This window comes from Vulpes lagopus, chromosome 5 (genome assembly GCF_018345385.1).
Source record: "Vulpes lagopus strain Blue_001 chromosome 5, ASM1834538v1, whole genome shotgun sequence".
Classification (NCBI taxonomy): Eukaryota; Metazoa; Chordata; class Mammalia; order Carnivora; family Canidae; genus Vulpes; species Vulpes lagopus.
Genome location: NC_054828.1, coordinates 84,061,131 through 84,081,271, shown reverse-complemented (window position 1 = coordinate 84,081,271; position 20,141 = coordinate 84,061,131). Strand labels below are relative to the sequence as shown.

Here is a 20,141-nt window from a genome sequence, read left to right as displayed (position 1 = left end):
TTTTGTGATCTACTTTAGGAAGTTTGGCAATTTCTTTTCAGTTCTTAGACAAGTAAAGCATGGTTATGTTCTCATTGTAAAAATTCAAATGGTGTTTAGAAAAAGGGGGCAAAGAAAGTGGAAGACTTTCAACAACCTCTAATTTCTAAATTTAGTTCCCTTCCCAAGGGGATCACTGTGTGAGGTGTGAGCCTTCCAAAACATTACCTGCGGATTTATGGGTACACGGTATGTATACACCAATGATCGGGTTTTACATATAGTAAATCATCCTGTACATACTCCGTAGCTTTTTTCATATAAGTTTGTTTTGGAGATCTTCCCATGTGAGTTCCCTAATGGTGGACATTTAGGTTGTTTCTAATTATTTGCTCTTACAAACAGTGCTATAATTAACATCCTTGTAAATGTCTCTTTGTGCATATGGGCAAGCATTTCTTTAGGGTAGCTATCTATGGTTTGGCAATTTCTGCTGTCTTTAATTGCATTGCCTGGTATCTGGCAGACGATCTTCTGCATGTACAATAACTTTTCATGTCCGTGCTCCATTATAGTGTAAGTTCTAAAAAGATGTTTTAGGCAACAATTAGGAATCTAAGTTTAAGTTCAAATTCTGTGCAGACTGCTATGGGTAGCTGAGGTGACACTTGAATGAACCTCTACACGTGGCAAAGTTTACACATGCACAGGCGGTCCCAGGGGGGAGCGGGTAAGGTTTCCTCTCCCCCCCACCCCCAGCCCAGCGTCTGTCGTAAGGCACATCATGATTTTTAAAACATTAAAATATGGAGAAAGCATCATAGAACCCAGGACTTGAGATATTTTTGTTTTCTCCACATGAATAGCCCAATAGCCCATTGCTTCACCTTCGTGTTTGAATGACCCTTTGTTGTGAGTCATGGAGCTGCTTTACCACAAACTCATTTCGCCTACAGGTAGGTGTGTGAACTCAGCTGATCTGTGTGTTTGTTCCTGTGCTAGGTTGGGGGGCAAGCGCCCCTGTAGTCTTCTTTTTGAGAACTTTTTTTTGGTACATTTGTCTTTCTGTCTACTGCTCTTTCTTCTTCCCCGCACTGTCCCTTTTTTCATGGGGTGCTTCATTAGCTGTTCACAATCTGCATGATTTTGCATCACGATGGGTCTGATGTGAGAACATCTGCAGCAATCAAGAGCATATTTTCCTCAGGACTTGACACTGAGCTTGCCATCAGTGTGAAATGATCTCTCTCTCTCCCTCTCTCTCTCTCTTTCTCTCTCTCATCTTGTGACATCTCTCAGCATAGCTTCTCCAACGTCAGTTATGCCTGAGTCTTGAATGGTGTCAATCTGAGTTGAAAATGTGCCAGCTTTCTTAACATTATCACTAACAGACTGCTTAATTAACCTGCTGATACTGTCAATAATAGATATTGCTGGTGTGCTAGAAAGGAGACCCATGGCCCACGGTTGGTCTCTCTTTCTCTCTCTTTTTCATTTATGTAGGCTCTCAGTGCTTATGACTTAGGAGCTGGACTTGCCAGGAGTGGGATAGGAAGGACCAGGGAGGTTTGAAAGGAATACAATAGAAATGAAAGTTCTGGATGAGATCATGGAAATGAAATCACTGAAACAGTCGCATGTTCTTATTGCTCAAAGATAGGGATAGCTAGTAACCTGTGCATACAGCAGGTGCTCAATAAATGCACCACCAGTGTACAGTCAATAGAAAATATTACCGGGCAGGTGTCATTTGAGTAGGCGGTGAGAACTATGGGTGTTTTGAGGGAGGAAGAGCTTGTCTTTCTGTGCCATCATTTTAGGGTGGCTCTTCGGGTTTTCTCTGTCTTTTTTCCATCCGAGCAGCTGAGATGAGAAGAGGGCTTTCTCATGCCCAAACTGTCCTGGAGGGGCTGTTAGAGGGGAAGGGCATTGGGTTTTCACTTCTTTTCCTGCTTTATGTTTCATCCTAAGTAGTTTTGTGTTTGAACCAAAGTCCTACTCTGTCTGCTATGACTACATTTTACATTTGGAAATTGCAGAGAGCAAGCAAGATGCCACCATAAGTCTGGGACTGGTTGGCCACCACCTCCAAATACTCTCTTCTTTGTCTCCTGCACCTGTGCACACGCGCACATGCACATGCATGCAGCAAGGAGCTAGACATATTTCAGCTGCCCTTGGCTTCCCCTAACCTGGTGGGGGCTTGGGTGCAGAAGTTGACATTCCATGTGACCTCAGCTAGTGCCCAGAGGTCCCATAGAGATGCTAAACACAGCACCCCCTTTTACATCCAGGGAAGCCTGGTAAAGGTGGCTGCTTTAGGTCACAGAATGAACTGGTGGCTCCTGACTTCAGGCAGATGCCGGTTGCCTGGACCACATTCCTTTAGCTTTGTCTTACCTGCAGTGGTGGTAGTGTGGTGGTGTGGCAGTGGTGTAAAGGGTTCTCAGAGGGCAGAGATCGGTGCCTTTCAGGGCAGAAAACCCCCAAATCCCCTCCAGTGGTTTTGTTGGGTCTCCTAGGAACCAAGGGCTGGGGCAGCCCCAGAGGTGTGAGTAATGCAGAGTGTTCCTGCCGCCACTAGAGGGCGAGTCACTAACACACAGGCCAGGTGTCTGCTTCCCAAGGCCATTCTGGGGGCCCTTCTAGGCCCTAAACCTGGGGAGCACCCAGGGCTGGCAAGAGTTCACCTCTGGGGGTGAAGGGGACAAGAATCAAAGCCACAACTGTAACTCAAGCCCAGCTGGCCCCAAATCCAGGCCCCAACCTCTCCTTTACCTCAGATTCACCCTCTTCCTTCTGCCAGTCTCCATGTAAGACAAGGGTTTCTCAACGTCACTACTTACATTTTGGGCCAGATCATTCTTTGTGGCAAGGGCTGTGCATGGTAGGATGTTTAGCAACACCTCTGGATCTAGCACCCACTAGATGACAGCAGCAACCCCCAACCCAGGTTGCAGTCATCAAACATGTCTCAAAACCTTGCCAGATGTCTCACAAGCCCATCCCTGGCTGTATAAGACAGGTGAGTGTAGCTGCTGGGAGGACTGGAGGGAACCAGCACAGAAGAGGTCTGCCCATGGTTACCACTGCGGCTGAGTGTCGTGTGGAAATACAAGAGCTACTCAGAGATGGCATATGTGCTGTAAATACATTTTAAAACTGTATTTGGTCTCCTGCTTTTCTTCTCCAAAGACTGCAGAGCATCTTGGTCTTCCCCTCTGTTTATTCCACCTCCCCACTTGGTTGAAATGGGAGACTGAGGCTCAGAGACCCTGAGGGTCTCGAGCCACCCCTCACCTGCAGAACCCTGTCCCCCAGCTGCAAGCACCCTCACCGCCTGCTCCCCAGCCTTGGCTCAGGCACCAGGAGCATCTGTGGTCCTCCTCCCACTCCACCTGCCCACTAGGCCCTGCAGCCCTGCAGCTCCCCAAACCCTCGTGCCCCCCCACTGGAGGGAGTGGGGAAGCAGCAGGTGTTGATGCTAATCAGCGTTCACAGCCCAGAACTGCAGTCGCTCCCAGGCTCACACACTCCCCAAAATTAAACACTCATTATACAAAATTAATTGACATTAATTAGCAAAAATTAAAACTTTAAACACAGCAAGGCGCTTTTGGGGGAGGAGTGCAGCAGGCGGCCTCCACATTTGTCACCCCCCCACTCCCCACCCACCCACCACCCTCAAGTCCCCCCACTTTTATCCTGGAGCAAGGCTGAAGGAGGTCAGGCAAGGTCAGCACCACAGCCGCCCTGCCCCCCAGGGCCCAGGCTCAGGCCCCTAGGCTCCAGTTGAGAGGAACAGAGGGAGACTCCTGGGGCTAGTCACCAGCTGATGAGTGGCCCCCAAACTCTGGCACCCAGTGTCTAACTAAGGAGCCAGGAACCCTCCCCTCAGCCCAGATCTGTCATGATCTCATAGCCAAGGGAGGGAACCCAACCATCTGAAGCGAGAATGGAGAAGGTCGGCCTTTAGCTCCACCTGACCCCACCCCAAACCCTCCCATCTCCTGAGTACCCAAAGGACTAGCTCTGTCCCACCTCGCTGTGTGACCTCAGATAAGTCACCCCCTCCCCCGAGCCTCCTTTTCTATCCATATGATGAGGGGGTGGTGCTGGGTGAGCACTGAGGTTCCTGCCTGCTCTGGCACCTGCTGTCAGAGAAGCTAATCTCTGGGAACTTGGTTCACTCTGAGGAGCAAAGGGCTGAATATGGGGGGCTGCCATCTCAGGAAGATACCCAGAAAGGCAGCCCAAGGGCCTGAGTTGCTGATGGTGAGACATCGGGGGCTGGTGGGGGTCTTGCAGCGGGGAACCCTCCCAGATGGGTGTTCACTTGGCCTGCCTGCCAGGTCTACCCCCCGAGGAAAAGAAAGCAGCTCCCTTGATAACTGGTCACTCTTCGGCTCCTGAATCCTGTCCCCATACTCTCTCACACTGATTAGTTTACACATTTGCTCACCAGGTTCTTAAGGGCCCCCAAGTCCCTTAACAGGCTGGTAGTCAGCCGGGCAGGTGGGCACCCGTCACCCACCGCATCTGAACGCAGACTAGATGCTTACTCAGGACTGTTGTTGCTTGGGGTAGGGGGGCTTGGGTGCAGCCCAGTGGCTTTCTCCACCAGGTGGAATGGCATCCTCACCTCTCACTCCTGCCTCTTTGCCACCCCCCCCCCCCCGCCTCCAGCCAGTGCCAACATCTGCAACGTGGTCCTGATGCGGTATGGGGAGCTGGAGGAAGGGATCGATGTCCTGGATGGTGACGGCAACCTCGTGGGCTCCTCCAAGATTGCAGCCAGACACGTGGGTCATCCGGGGTCTCAGTGGGGCCAGTGGGGAGGCCAGCGACAGGGAGAGGGTTTTGTTCCTCAGGGGCCTCTATGCACAGCGCCTTTGCTTTGTCCTCTCGATCTGCACTCCCGACCCTAGCCTGCCCCCCATTTGGGCCCCCAGCCCTGGCCCTGGCCATGCCTATCCCTGCACATCCCTCCTTCTTTCCATCCATCGTCACCACTATAAGACATCCCATCTCTTGTCCCAGCCCCTCAGGACCTGGCTTCTCTGATCTGTTAATTGGAAAGGGCAGAGGAGACCCCCCAGAGCTTTCTTTCCCTTACCCCGGGACCTGGGGCCCTGCTCCCTGGGCCTTTGTGGCCTCCTGGGCAAGAAGAGGAAGCGTGGCTGCGGGTGGCTCTCGGGTCTGTGCTGATAGGCGCTTCTGCAGATGATACCTCCCCAGGGACCAAGTGTGGCTGAGGTGGGGGTCTGGGGAAGAACAGCTTGCTGCAAGAAGGCCCTCTTTTACTCCTCATTTCACCGGCCTCACCCACTCCGGCAACTGTAATTTCTTAGAAAATTCTAGGTCTCCTCATGCTTTCTCTGCCTTCATCCTAGTGGTAATGAGCTGCTTGTCTTGCTCTGGCCTCCGAGTGCTGGTATGGGGAGCCAGGTGTGTGTAGCTGAGCATTCTTCTCTGCTCCAGCCACTGCCCCTCATCAGCTCCCACGATGGGCCCCAAGCTTCACCTCTGTCAGTGAGACCTTCTCTATAATGCTCTGATGAGGGAAGACCCTTCTCTTGTCCTGGTGCTTCCCTCTCCACTGGTCTCGGAGAAAGTGAGTGCCATCCCAGGCTTAGGAGGGGCAAAGCTGCTGCTCAGGGGCGCCAGTGCCAGCACTGCATCTTCTGCTTTCTGCATAATTCCAACACTCAATTAGGAGACTGGAGGAACCTCCTCCCAAGCCTTCCAGAGGCTGATCATACAGGACTCAGGTTCCTGGGAGAAATTTTCAACCCTGAACCTATCCATCATTGAAGGGGATTTGGCCTCAATTTCCTACCTGACCCCAACCTCCCATCCAACCTGACGTGCTGAGAGGGAGGCCAACCATGGGCACTCTCCTCATGGTGCAAGCAGCAGGGAACCCCAGGCTTCTCTGCAGCCCTGAGCTTCCCTCAGCTTGGCAGGGTCAGCCCCTTGCTGTCTAGGGGAAGGCTCCTGGGGTCTGTGAGCTATGAGCCATTCCTTGAGCCTTCTCTGAGGGCCGGGAGCCCCTGGGGTTGAAAGAACTCCCCACGGTGACCATCAGAGTGCAGAGCTGCCTCTGAGCCATGCCTTGACCATGCCCCCACTCCCCAGGAATCCTGAAGGAACCCCCTGGGCAAGGACCCAGGCAACCCCATATGGAGACACAGCAGACACTCAGCAGAAGCATTTCCTGCTCACAAAGCCGACCTCTTATCACTAAGAAAGGGTCTCATCCAGAGCCAGGAGATGCAAGATCTTCCAAATTTTTGTCTTTAAGGGTGTCAAAAAAAAGTAAACCCCAGAATCTCTGTCCTCCTTCAGCACCAGGAGCCTCATGCGACTCAGCAGGCCCCAGCTGTTTGCCCTGGTCCTCTCAGTGCCTGCTTTGTTTTTAGAGCATCTTGAGTCCTCCATATGCTTCCTCCCCAGCCCTGCACCCGCTGTCGAGGCACCTCCCTGGGCACAGGCCCCTTCCTGGGGCCACTTCTGTGTTGCCACCCCTCCCCCACACATGGCAGGTGACAGGGATCTGCTCTTTTTGAATCTGCTTGGTGGGAAGATGGGGGTGGTTTTTTCTGGTGTTTGGAATAAGGCTTCCTGAGCAACTCCATGAATTATTCTACTCAGCCAGATGTGCTTAGCAGCAGTGCACACACCTACGGGCTCCAGAGAGGGGTTCACTGCCAGGTGGCTGTGCCCCCCACCCTGGGACCTCCACTCACTACAGCCTCTGCTTGCTCCTCAGGCCCTGCTGGAGACGGCGCTGACGCGAGTGGTCCTCCCCATGCCCATCCTGGTGCTCCCTCCGATCGTCATGTCCATGCTAGAGAAGTGAGTTGGGGCAGCCAGGAGAGAGGGGCCACCACTAGGGAGGAGGGTGAGAGGGAAGGGGAACCAGCTGGCCCGGGGCAGGGGACAGGGGAGCAGCTGGCAGTCTGCCCTACCCCAGTTTGTTCAGACACTCCCAGGCAGTACTCCTGGAATCATGCCGTGAGTATTCATGGGCTTTTACTATGCAGGATCCTGTGCTAGGTGCTTCGAAGGATATTCAGATGGACGGTGCTGGCCCTGCCCCGAGGGACTGACAGTTCTGGGGTGTGCATGTTTGTGTGCACGCATGGGGGTGTGCGTGTGTGCATGTGTGCTATTAGTGTGCGGTGCAGGGCCAGTTGTGAAGGGAAAGTATGAGGATTGTGGTAGGAAGACTCGATTTGGGGCCAGGGCCACCCTATTCAGGCATCCAACCACAAGGCAACTCGCTAACTCACTGAGCCTCAGTTTTCCATTTATAAAACACAAATAATACCAACCTCCCTGCCTTCCTTCAAAGCATGTTCTGAGAAAACCTGTTTGTTGTGACTGTAAAGATGTTGTAAGGGAACACAATAATAAGAACAACGATAGAGTGATCCTATTAATTAATGAGTGTGAAGTTAAATCATGAAGCCAGAAACGGCTGCTGCGGGGCAAGGGGACAGAGGGAGGAGCCAGAGCTGACCTTCATGTAGGTTTGGGCAGGCTCTGAGGGTGAGGGCAAGTCTAGGAGGCTGGCGAGGAGCAGGGAAGGGTTCTGGGTGGGGTCAGTAAGATGAATACAATCCTGGAGGTGCAGACCCCTGGCTCATGCAGGTAGAAGGGGGGCGCTGAGCACTTGCTCTCTCCTGGCAGCCCGGACTGGGAGGGGGGCACCTCAAGGTGTAAGGGTGGGGTTAGGGCCACTGTTGGGGGCTTGGAGCAGGCTCATCCGCCCAGTCTGAGGACTTTCCTATTGCCGCAGTACGAATTATGGTAACAGCTAACATTTAGTAAGCACTTCTACCTGCCAGTCCTCTCCCAGCCAGGTCTCTGCCCAAACGCCAGCTCCTCAAAGAGTCCCGCCCCGACTGCCGCCCCATCAAGATACAGCACCACTACTCCCCCTTCCCTCCCTTGCCTTATTTTTATTCATAGCACTTAGCAACATCAGAGACTCTATCTTGTCTGCTACCTGTCTGGTCATCTCCTTGGAGGCAAGTACATTCTTTTTATTTATTGCCCTGCACAACATCTAGCCCAATTCCCGGCACAGAGTAGATGCTTAGTGTTTGTTAGATGAACAAATGATCTCATTCAACCATCACAACAGCACGGCAAGGTAAGCATAATAATTCCATCTCACAGATGAGGAAAGCAAGGCAAAAAGAGGCTCTGTCATCTGCCTATAGTTATACGATAGGAAATGACAGAGCCAGGAGTGACCTAGGAGTGCAGCTGCAAAGCTGGGCTCTTCCTACCACATGAGGGGCCTCATGTCTTCGGATCGGAGCACATAATCAGCATGTCTTTGGGTCTTGTCCTGCACGAAGACAAGGGAGGAGCAGATTTGGGGTCCTGGTGTCAGGAAGCCTGTATTTTGGTAGGAGACACGGGCTTGACCCATACACAGGCTAGCTGCAGGTGGGGCTGGGCAGAATGTAAAATTGGCCCAAGGTGACCTTGAGGGGAGGGAGCACTATGGGCCCATCAGCCAGGTGGAATGGGAGAAGGACTGCAGCTGACTCTAAGAGCACGGTAGGATTTCTGTGGAAGGCAGGCTTTCTGGGCAGGCTGTGGGTTCCACTGTGTGGGAAATTGAGGAGGCTAGCCAGACCAGTGGATGAGGAGCCCTGAGTCCAGCCAAGGAAATATCTCGATCCCTTCCTCATCATGGAAGTGGGGGAGTTGTGGGAGAAACCTGAGCAGTGGTGTGGCATTCTGAGCACTGGCATTTGAGAAAATCAATCTCGTGTGGGAGTTGCAAAAACAAACAGATCCTGGGAGAGGAATTGCTTTGGTGCCCCTTGTGTACATCACTGCCTCGTGAACTGAGGCTTTCCCCAAATACCAGTGACTGTGAGTGCACAAGAGGAGACCACCAGGCAAATGAAGAAGGGAGGGCTTCTGTCTTCAAGGCTACTGAATCCTGGGCCTGGTATTTTCTGGGGAAAACGTCTGTGATGCCTTTCCACTTGCCATCTGAGTTGGGTTTGCAGAAAGTAGAGTAGAGTGATGGTTAGTTTGAGGACATAAAATAGCTTTGGGAAGTTGGGTGGGATCATTCTGGTTCTGAACCTCCCAGGCTGGGATCTGCCCAGAGTCCAGGCTGCCATGTATGTGGCTGGCTCAGCTCAGAGGCTGAAGGAGGCCTTCAGGTAGGCAGAGGTTAGCAGAGGTTGGACATTTGGTTCAGGCATCCTGTATTGGGTCAGTCCTTTTCTGAAGTTCCTGAGCAGGTCTTCAAAGAAGAGAAAGAGCCCACATAGTTCAGGATCCCTCAGCAATATCGAGACCCAGTCTGTGCCCTCAAAGACTTACTGACCTCACATCTGTTAAGGGATGCACAAGACTGATGGGAGAGGCAGGGCAGTGTCTCAGCGCTGGCTGAGATCCTGGTAGGAAGATGAAATCTGGGTTCCCATTCCAGCACTTTAAGGCTACGCTGGTCGAGGAGACTCCCTCAGCCTCAGTTTCTCACCCTGGGAACAGTGGCACTGCCCTCTTCACTGCTTCGTTTGCCAGGGCTTTGCATTTCACACCCTTCAGCAGGAGTCTTTGCAGGGGCTCTGCTAAGCACCCTGCAGCCTTCCACGCAGGGGTGCCAATGGCAGAGGCCTCTGCTGAGATGGCTGATGGGGGGGGGGGGGGGCAAGGCTGCTCCTACCCTCTGGGAGCCCATTCGGGTGAGAGAGTCAGGACAGCCAGAGGAAAAGACAAAAGAACGCTTACAAAGCAGCCTACTTGCAAATTAATGGAGTGCAAACTAAGATTGCTCCAAGTGCTGAGGGAATGCACGGCAGTGGGGAGACAAGCTGTCGTTTGGTACAGAGGCTGGGGTTGGGCTTGCCCTGCCTCTGGCCTCAGTTCCTCCTCGCTGGGAGGAGCACTGAGACACAAGGTCCCTGGATTTCCTGCTAGCATTAAGAGAGGTAGGAGGAGCCCAGCATGTCCAGGTGTCCCTGTCTCTGAGACTGAAAGGGAAAGTCAGATGGAGTGGAGTGGCCGCCCCCACTGCAGAGGGAGCGCTGAGCATGTGCCTCCCCCCAGCACACATACACACACCTTTCCCTCTGCTGCCCCTTACCTGGGGCTGAGGTCTCCCACTTCTCCAGACGAGGAAGCTGGCTTTAGTCTCCTGGCTGGGAGATCCAACCTCCTCCTAATCCCACCAACTGAGAGGCAGGTGCAGCGGCTCTCTCCCCCCACAGCTCTGCATCCCTCACCCTGGAGTTCGCCTTCCAGCCAGGTGGGGTCTCAGCTGGATAGGGGTTCAAGCCACATCCTCCACTGTGGTTCCTGAGGCCGCTCCCCAGCCTCTCTCATTCCCTGGGCTCCGGGTCTTTCCTTTCTCCAGGCATTCACACACGCACATCTCTCCATCTGCATATTTCAACTCCCCCAGCTGCCTTTCCCTCTCCTCTCCCCTCCCCCCATCCTGCTGTGTTCACTCTCTGGGCCTCCAGGCTCAGGGCTGGGACTTCAGGGGTTTCTGTTTGGCTGAAGTCTGGGGGGGGGGGGGGGGGGGGGGTGGCGGCTGCCTGTTTCCTGAGTCAGGAGCAACAGGCCTGGGGCTTCCTGAACCATTTTTCCAGTGCAGACTCCAGCCAGCCACCCCTGAGAGGTGCCAAGGTCACAGCCCCATGTGGAAGGAGGCTGCCCCAGGGTCCCTGCCAGGAGCACACCTCACCTGCCAGGGAAGGAGCTTCAGGCCTTTCTCCCCATCCCCCTCTTTGGCCTTGTTGACCTTCCAGTCTATGCTTCCAGGGACTTCACACCCTCCTGTCCCATTCCCCCTCCTCCGATTCCCCACTGGGGACTAAGGGGACTGAGGTCACAGTCAATTGCCACTGGGCAGGAGGGCAGCCCCGCCCTCCACAGCCTCTTCAGGGCAGGGGGCCTCCTATGGAAGCAAGTCAGGAGAGTGAAGTTCTGGGTATACCCCACCTCCCTGTCCTGCTGGAGAAGTCGATCTCAGCTGAAAAGGTCTCAGAGCCCATTTTAGCTGTCTGATTCCCATGGAAGCCAGCAGGCCTCAGGCTGAGTCAACAGAGGGTGTGAGGCTCACCTGGAGGAGAGGGAGATGATGGGGGTGCTGGGCTCAGGGGAAGGTCAGATAGGTTAGAGCTTGATTTAGGCACCTTTGCCTTGCTACTCTTAATCCTGTGAAACTGCCCTCCAGTAGCTCAACTCAGGCTTCATTCAACAGCTGGGAGGTCTTGGGGTCTGGGCCAGTGGGAAAGGCTAGAGGACAGCCCGTCACTAGGGTCCTCCCTCCTTTCTGCCCTAAGAGCAAAAACAGCCATAATAAACCCACAGTGACTGAGTACTTATTGAGGCCAGGCCCTTTATTTGCATAGAATTTGCAAGTAATTGGAGCTTTATTGGTACCTTAGCAGGAACTTCCTGGGCCAGGGTTTCTCAGAAGTGTGGTCTGGAGATCACCTGTTTAAGACTCAGGAAGGTTGTTTGAAATGCAGATTCCCAGTTATAGTACCAACAGAATGGGGATGTCAGTGGGGTGAGGGGCTCTTGGGGGTCTGCATTAAGCAGATGCTTGGACACGTGAGTTTGAGAACTGTGGTTCCCAGTTTTGCCATCTGCTCAGGGCTAGGTGCTCTAAGGATTCTTATCCAGGAAGGTGAAGGGGGGTGGGGTTTCCCTGCCCCACACTGAGGCCCTGCCCCCAGAAGGGTCTCTCCTCTGCCTGTGGCTGCAGCCAGCTCTGTTCCAGCAGAAGGACAAGAGCCTGGTTATATATGCTCATCACACCAGGAGCCGGTCCCAGTCGTGAGGAGGTGACATAGTTACTGAGGTCAGATTTACTCCCCACCCAGCATCCCCTGGCAAAGAGTCCAGTCACCTATCTGCTGGCACACCTACCCCAGGCCTCACCAAGGAGGTCTTGGTGGTTTCCACCAAAGGGCCTGCCAGATATAGAAAATGTAAAGCTCTGATGGACAACATGGTGAAGGTATATTTGCCAGCAGGCACACCCCCAGTCTGTCTGGGGAGCCTGTTTTAATCATGGAGCAGAGGGGCCCAAGGCCTGGAAGGATACTTTTCATACACTTCTCCTGCCCAGGAATCCACCTCCAAGGCTTGTCATGGGGTGGGTGAGTGCCAGCTGTGACACACTGGTGACGACACTGCCGAAGGGTTCTGAAGGAAGGAGCTGGGAGCAGCATGGAGCCATAGCAATGTCAGGGAGTCCAGAGTCCAGGCAGCAGCCCTGCCTGCCTCCAGCAGACTTGGCCATGGCCTTGGAAAAGTCACTGCCCTTCTCATTGTCTTTTGGATCAAAGTGGACCAGGCAGTTGGGTGTGGTCTGTTTCCATACACAGAAAAGGATGGAATCCTCTCCGTGGAATCCCTTCTCAGCTGTGTGCGTGTGTGTGCGCGCACGCATGTATTCCTGTGGGTATAAGTATTGTGTGTGCTGTTTGCCTCCTCTCCTGAACTTACTTCTATTCTGGTTTGTTCAGTTTTTTATTATGTGCTGCCTTCAAGGACCATCTTTCTCTGCTATTTGTCTCCGTCACACGTGGCCTTCTTTTCTTTGCACAGGGCTGGACACAGGGTGGGATGAGTACCCCACAAGTACCCATTTACAATGAGTGGTTGAGAGTTCAAGCAGCAGTGTCCTTCAGGGCAGGGCCTGGGGACAAAGGTGCCAACTGGAGAAGGCCCCAAAGACGGAATCCCACCACAACTATATAGCTATGGGCTGGAACTGGCTCAGGACCACAGTGCCCTGGCCCTGGGACTGAGTGGGGCCCTGCATGGTGGCTAGCAGCCAGCTCATTCTGTCTTCTGGTCTCTTGTCTTCCCCACAGGACGGCTCTCCTGCAGGCACGCCCCCGGCTCCTCCTCCCCGTGCAAAGCCTTGTGTGCCTGGCAGCTTTCGGCCTGGCCCTGCCGCTGGCCATCAGCCTCTTCCCGCAGATGTCAGAGGTCAGTGTGGGGAGGGCAGGACAGGGAGGGGTGCAGTTTAGCTGTTTATTAACAAACACTTATTCAGTGCCAACTCCTTAGCCCTGAGCTAGGCACTGAGGTTAGAACCATAGATGAGACAGGTCGGTCCAGGCTCTGACCTCTCCCAAGCTGAGGGCCAAGCAGTGAACATGACAATTATACAGCGACTAGCAGATGAAGGATTAGGACACGGAGGAGATGAGTCCAGCTGGATGTGGGAGGATACAATAGAGGGCCCCAAACCCAGCCTAGAGGGAAGTAGCATTTAATGGGGCCTGGAGGATGAGCTGGAGTTGGCCAGGTGCCTGGGGAAGAGGCAGTGGGTAGGGCTGGGGTCACCTGGGTTAAAGGTTCTCAGGTGAGGCAGCACATGGCATGTTCCAAGAACAGAGGAAAATCTGCAACATAAGCAGAGAGTGAGCACAGTGATGTGGGCTAGGCCAGGGGGCCCAGGGCAGGTGGAGCTGGAGACTTGGAAGCCAAAGCAGAGAGCGTAGGTACCCTCAGAAGGGCTGTGCAATGGAGGACTGCAGATTCCTGACTCTGAGCCTGGGCTGGAGCTCTGGAGGAGGAGCCATCAGGAGGCGGTGGCGGGTGTCCACCAAGAGATGGTGGCCCCTTGGACCAGGATGTTGGCAGTGGGCAACAAGAAGTGGGTCCTTTAAGAGAGAGTTAGGATTATGAAGAACTGCGAGTGGTGGGAGGGGAAGGGAGCTGGTAGGGTGTGCGCTCAGCTTTCTGCTTTTGAGCAACCAGGCAGATGTAGGCACTGCCTAAGAGGATGGAGACACAAGGAGGGGCGGTTTGAGGGAAGATGGTGTGTTGAGTTGGGTGGACACGTGAGGTTTGAGGAGCCCGTGGAATGTGCGAATGGGACTGCCCTGTGGGAAGTCAGCTTTGGGTCTGGAATCCAGGAGAGAGGCCTGGGCTAGAGGGACAGAAGTAAGGCCACCAGCATAAAACCAGTAATGGAAGCCAGCGAATGTGTGGCAGAGAGGCCCTGGGGAGGAGTGGTGTCCAGGGACAAGCGCCCCGGGTAGGAAGGACAGAGCCAAGTGGAGTCAGAGGGAGATGGGCCGTCCACAGGGCAGACGCTCCTGATACATGGAATGCCACGAAGCTGAGAAGTATTGGTTGGTGTCTGAGGCAATGAAGGCAAACCGTCTCCCTGGAGGTGGACCCAGCTGAGGGGTGAGGAAGTGGGGTGGCAGGACTGACCACTCTGTCCAGAGGCCTTGGTGTGCCCGGGGAAAATAGAAATAGACCTGCAAGGGGTTGGCGGAAAGGGTGGCTGAGTGAGGATGCAAGTCTGTGGGTGGGGCCAGAATCTGTGTATCTGAGGTGCTGGGGGCTGCAGGGGTCACAGGGTTCAACCAGCAGGTCGCATCAGGCTGGGTGGGGCATTCAGGGACTAGGCCCTCAGGAGGAGCAGTGGGCCCAGCATCTTAGGGGGTGGGGGTGAAGATGGGCAAGTAAGCTGAGTGGGGAAAGCAAGGTTTGATGGACAGGCAGACCCAAGGAGGTCAAAAAATGAATGTGGTATTTGGAGTCACTGAGCTCTGGGGAGATGGCAGCTGGGGCCACAGACCGACACCACTGAGTTTACGATTGCAGGACTGACCCTGCTCAGTCCTGAGAGGGGGTGGGGGGTGGGGTTCCTGGAGGGAAGTTGGAAATGTGAAAATGAGTGGCCTAGACCATGGGGGCTGAAGACCCAAGGTCCTAAGTAGGAGGTGGTAAGCCAGGCTCCAGGCCCCAAGGTCCTGGGAGGTGAGGCCTGCAGTAACTTACCTCCACTGAGCCCCAGAGATTTAGGAGGAAACTAGAATGGGGTGGGACTCCTGTCTTGGAGGGCCAAGGCACAGTATGGTGGGGAGCCTGGAGCGCCCTCATGCCCATAGGGCCCAGCCGTGCCATGAAGCTAGGGATATCTCACCCCCCACGAAAGCTGAAGAGCTGTTTTCTGATATTTGGGGACTCTGAATGGTACCAAGGGCTCCAGATCACCTGGACGTTGTGAAGATGGGAGGGAGGGCACTGCTTGGTGGTCTTGGCATCCCCATTTTGGAAGGGTAGGGCCCAGCACTCCCCAAAGCAGCGGCATCTCTCTATACAGTCAGGCTAAGTGTGCAGTTCCGGGCGAGGGTCAGAGGCACCTGGAGGCAGCACGGTGTTCAGAAGCTTTAGATATGTCCCATAGCTCTGCCTGTCTGCACTGGGAGGGACCCAGGGCAGAGAAGCCTCAGAGTACAGAATCGGGGACTGACATGTTGGAAGGCTTGCTTGGGGTCATCCTGTGTACCATCCTCCTGGCTCTGCTGGGGAAGTGGAGGCCCAGAGCAGCCCAGGCACCGGCTCAAAGTCACAGAAGCCAGGTGCTGATATGAGAGGAAACCCCAGAGGCCCACACCTAGTCCAGAACTCCCAGGAAATGCTGCATCTGCTTGTTCCACAGGATTTTCTCTCCTCCCTCAACCACTTTGCCTGCCGTGGGCTAGTGGAGAGAGGAGGGAGCTAGGGGCCACCCTGTGTGTGTGTGTGTGTGTGTGTGTGTGTGTAGTGGGGAGGGTCTAAGAGTGCTGTGGGCCTTTGGCCAGTGTTCCTCTGGGGCAAATAATGGCGAGATGGCCATAGTCCCCCCACCCAAGCCTCTGGCTGTAGCTGCAGGAGGTGGTCTCAGCGAGCAGGCCTGGCCTCACAGAGGCTCCCTGTCAAGGTCCAAGCTTCTCTCTTCCCTCATGCCTACCTCAAATAGGCATGGAAATTAGTTCATCTGAGTGTCTAACCAAAGTCCCTCTCATTGAAACCCAAACCTCTTTTCTAGACTGGGAAGAGTCGCACTGCATGAAAATCTATTCTCTGAGAGAGGGGGGTAGAGACTTGGTCTTATGTGCCCCCTCCTCATCTGCATCAGCTCCACCAGGATGCAGGCCAGCCTGGGCCAAATGGAGGTGTTTTGAGGCCTATCTGTGACCTATGGCACCAAGGCCATCAGCCAGCTAGCTGAGAGACCTCATTCCCCCCCATTCACCCTCTCAATTAATTCTCTCTAACGAGGTACCGCTCTTGCCGTATGGGGATCATGTCTCACATCCCAGAAGCCAGTGGGATTTGCCACAATAAGTCTGGACTTGCTTGGGCTGACCCATCCTTGCCAAGAGCCACCAAAGTTGTCAACAGAAGTAATAGCTGGAACACTAATTAATTAATTAGGGGACTTGGAGATGGAGTTTAGGAACTTGTTTCTAGAATGGCTGGCCTGCAGTGATTGGTGTGGAGTTTCCAACCCACTCACCCCAGAGGTTGAGAAAAGAGACCTCAGTCCTCCCTTCAGTTCCTGGGAGAGAGCTTTGCCTGCTCTTTTCAAACCCGTATTCCTGCCTATTAAAGTGATGCTAATTTTAAAATGAAAACTGCAAATAATAATACTGGCTGCCGCTTGCTAAGCTTCTACTAGACTGGTCAGCACGCTGGTGACTATGCAAGCCTTGGCGGGTTAAGTCCTCCCCCTGCTCTTCAAGTCTGAGGTATTAGTGACTCTTAAGGGATGTCACCTAAACCATTGGATGTGTGTATCTCAGACTCTGGGGAGACGTTTTGGCTGGAGATGTGGAACCTTTGGTGCATGGTGGGAGCTGAGGCCAAGGAAGGGGTGAGGTCATTGTGGGAGGAAGGAAAGGCATGAGGAGGAGGCCAGAGCAGAGAGGCGCAGGGGGAAGACACTGATGGAGTGCCCTCATGGACCTTAAAGACAAGAGTGTTTCAAGGAGGAGGGGCTCTCGGCAGAGTGAGCTACCATAAGGGGGAACCAGGAGTTGATGAGACTTAGCACCTGGGGGGTGCAGTAGGCAAAGCAGTGGAGGCAATGGTAGTCAAGTTTCTCTGTGTTCAGAGAAGTGAGCTCACGGATGGGAAACCACTGGAGAACAGCAAAGAAAGCTTCCCTCCCTGGATATTAGGTGGGATGGGAGTGGGAGCCTGGAGAGGGAGACTATGGGGAGGAATGCACAAGAGGGGATGCACAGAGCCCAGGGCAAAAGGGCATGGCCCTCGGGTCCAATAAGTAGAGCAGCCTGCTTGGTTGGGGAGGGGGAACGGGGGGTGGGGGTGGCCAGAACATGACAGTCCTATGAAATAGAGGCACCAATGTTATTCCCTGTTTACAAATGAGGAAACTGAGGCATGCCTTGCCCAATGTCCAAAGTTGGTAATGATAGAGTCGTTTCTGTACCCACAGAAGGATTTTATACCCTTCCCCAGCCCACCTCTACCTCACTATAAAATGAGAAGGCCCATGTCTGAGCCCCAGATGGCTCCCTGCTAATGTATCAGTAGGAACATTCCAGCACCCTCAGCCAGCTCTCCTACCTTTCTGGGAGGATCCATGTCCATGTTCACAGGGACCTTCTAGAGTAGGTGTTTGTGCCTTTAATCTATAACCAGAGCTAGTGGTAGGGGAAGGGTTGACCAGCAGGCCAGCAGGTGGGGCAGGGAACTTCCTTAGGAAGTTGTGTGAGAACAGGGGCATCAGGTCTGGCCTTCGAGACCCCAGGCCCGTCACCATGCAGGGAGTGTGGGGTCTTCCCTGGCAGACCCTGTGACCTGCAGGTTAAGGCTGTGGGGCCGTGGCCATGGCCAGCTCCATCAGGCTGTGCCCAGGCATGGACCCATCCACATCTAGCTTCTGTTCCCCACCCTAGACATGTTGGGTGGCTTTTCCCTTTTTCTTGTACCTGGGAGGGCCTTGGTCTCAGAGAGCTTCCATTATGACAGGATGGACAGAAACCCAATGAACAAGAAACGTCAGGTGCTGGTGTAGTAACATGAAAATAAAGTGGAGGGCTGTGCTGGGGTTTGCCCTGGGGGCAACTCAAGGTCACAGGGATTGTTGGAAGCCTCCATGGCATGTGGGGCTTGATTGTTGTTGGCCTTTCTGGCCATGCCCTCTCTGGAGATTGGGATCCTGGGTTCCAGCACATGTGGTCATTTCTGTCCTCCCCCAGATACACGCATGTTTACACACACACACACACACACACACACTGCATCCCAGGTCCCTAGAGGGAGATGTCCAGGGTCCAGTCTTGGTGCTCACAGGCTTGGCTACTGCAGGAGGCTGAACCAGGGGATGGTGAATGTCCCTCCAACTCTGACAGCAGTGTTCCCCACCTGGGAGCGCTTCCAATCCCATTTAATGAACCTCATGTCTCCTTGGAGCAAGAAGCAATACCTTGGCCAAGTCCTCTCCCGTGTCCCTGCCCGTTCCTGTCTCTCTTTGTGCCTCTCTCTCCCTTCCTTGATTACTCTCGGGCTCCCCCCCTCCCAACCACAACCCCATTCCCCTCTCTCTTCCCCACTCTTCCCCCGGGAGCTCAGGGGCTGGGGAGCGGGGTTGCACATACAAGCCGGAGCCATTGTTTGACAATCTGTTTTTGTCTTCATCTTGTTGGCAGGCGGCAGGAGAGGAGCGAAAGGTTAATGAGGCACTGTGCAGCGGGATTACTGCGCGGACGGGCGGGCGGCGGGCAGGCGAGCCAGCCGTGGTAACAGGGAACTAATTAGGAGCAGTTTAACAGGAGGAAAAAGTGAAATCTCCTCTTCACCAACTGTCAATAATTAGCTGATTTGGTGAGGTTGAAATGTGTCCACAGGAAAAGGTGGAGCTTTCCTGGGGACAAGTGAGGCGTGGGGGAGAGGTGGCCACTGCAGGCTCTGGCCCGTCCATAGTGGGGTTGGGGCTGGGGGTGACTGTGCAGTCCCCAGGCCCATCCTCCTCCCTCAGGCTCAACTATCCATATGACTTTGTCCTTAACCTCAAAGGCCTCAGTTTCCCCAGCCATAGGGAGGTAGAACTACGTTTCTTCCTGGCTCTGGCCATTAGGATTCTTAGAAGTGAAACCACAAGACCAGGCCTGAGTTCTAGAGCCCAGTCGGAAGAGCCAGCAGCAGGCTGTGTGATCTTAAGTCAGATGCTGACCTTTCAGGTGTCTTGTCTGTAGCGTGGGCTTGCCCTTCTGAGAGCCCCCTCCTGTGGCCTGGCATGACTCAAGAATGCTGCCAAACAGTTACTGAGTGGAGCCTCGCCTTCCTGGGAACATGCTTTGTAGCCCCGGGACACTCACTCAGATCTTCTGGCCTCCCAGCAGCAATACGGACTGGCATGGGGTCGGGGGGGGGGGAAGATGGGCTATGTGCCTCGGGCTGGCTGCAGGTGGAGGAGAGAGCTCTGGGCTGCTTCTGTAGGACTAGGGGCTCTCAAAGTGTGTGTGCCTCTCCTCCCTGCACTGGCTTTGCAGGTGCCAAGGGAGGAGGCAAGGAATCAGGTTAACTAGTAGGTAGGGTTGTATCCTGCCAGGTCCGTTTGTTCTGTTGGTCTGCACTGCAGTTGTTGGTTTGTTGGCCTTTGCTCTTTTGCTATCCCTTGATAGCTCAGCAGGCTACCCCCTCTTTCACCCTCCCTCTGCCAGACTCCTTGCCTGGAAGAAAAGAAAAGCCCCCAGGGCTTCCTGCTCAGAGCCTCCCATGTCAACCCTGCCAACCCCACCCCCACCCCCTAGCCAAGCCTCTCCTCACCTCAGCCTTAGAGGATCCAGGGTGCCAGAAGGCATGTTCTGAAGAAGGCTAAGACCCTCATCACGTCTTCATACCACTTACCAGCCCCATCTCACCATGGCCCCAGAGGGTGGCTCTTAGAAGCCACATTCATACTGTAGAGGAGGTACCTGAGGGTCAAGTTCAGCCACACCCTTCTCATTCCCTACCCTCTACCCATCCTTGGTCTCCCTTGCAGTTTGAAGAGTTAAGAAACAAAGGCATGCCCTCCCTGTATGGAAAAAGAATATGGGTAACGCCAGTGGGCATCAGAACTTCCATCTCTCTCCCTATCACCAGCTCTGAAGAAAATGGTAGTTTTCATGAACCAGCTTGGCTGGAAGCTGTGACTCACCAGAAGCCAATGTCTCCCCCAGTTTGCCTCTCTTTCTCTGAGAAAGCATTCGAACTCCCAACCAAGAATGGGGAAGAGTTGGGAATGAGCTCAGTTCTACATTCAAGCTGTGCTAGAAATGACTCCTCCAGCAGGAAGTCTTCTCTGATGAGACCCACTAGGATCTGTCTCACCTCACACATGTAGACTGTGGTGACCTGTT

General features: G+C 54.0%; 1 protein-coding gene across 7 annotated transcripts in view; it reads left to right on the top strand.

Moving 5' to 3' along the window:
* The window catches only part of SFXN5 (sideroflexin 5), a 125,312-nt gene that overhangs the window by 91,110 nt on the left and 14,061 nt on the right, over window positions 1-20,141 (top strand). For all 7 annotated transcript variants that reach the window (XM_041756684.1, XM_041756682.1, XM_041756679.1 and 4 more), the window contains 3 exons: window positions 4,666-4,781; window positions 6,752-6,837; window positions 12,855-12,972. In XM_041756684.1, coding sequence (XP_041612618.1) covers window positions 4,666-4,781; window positions 6,752-6,837; window positions 12,855-12,972 — 320 coding nt within the window. The remainder of the gene's footprint in view (window positions 1-4,665; window positions 4,782-6,751; window positions 6,838-12,854; window positions 12,973-20,141) is intronic.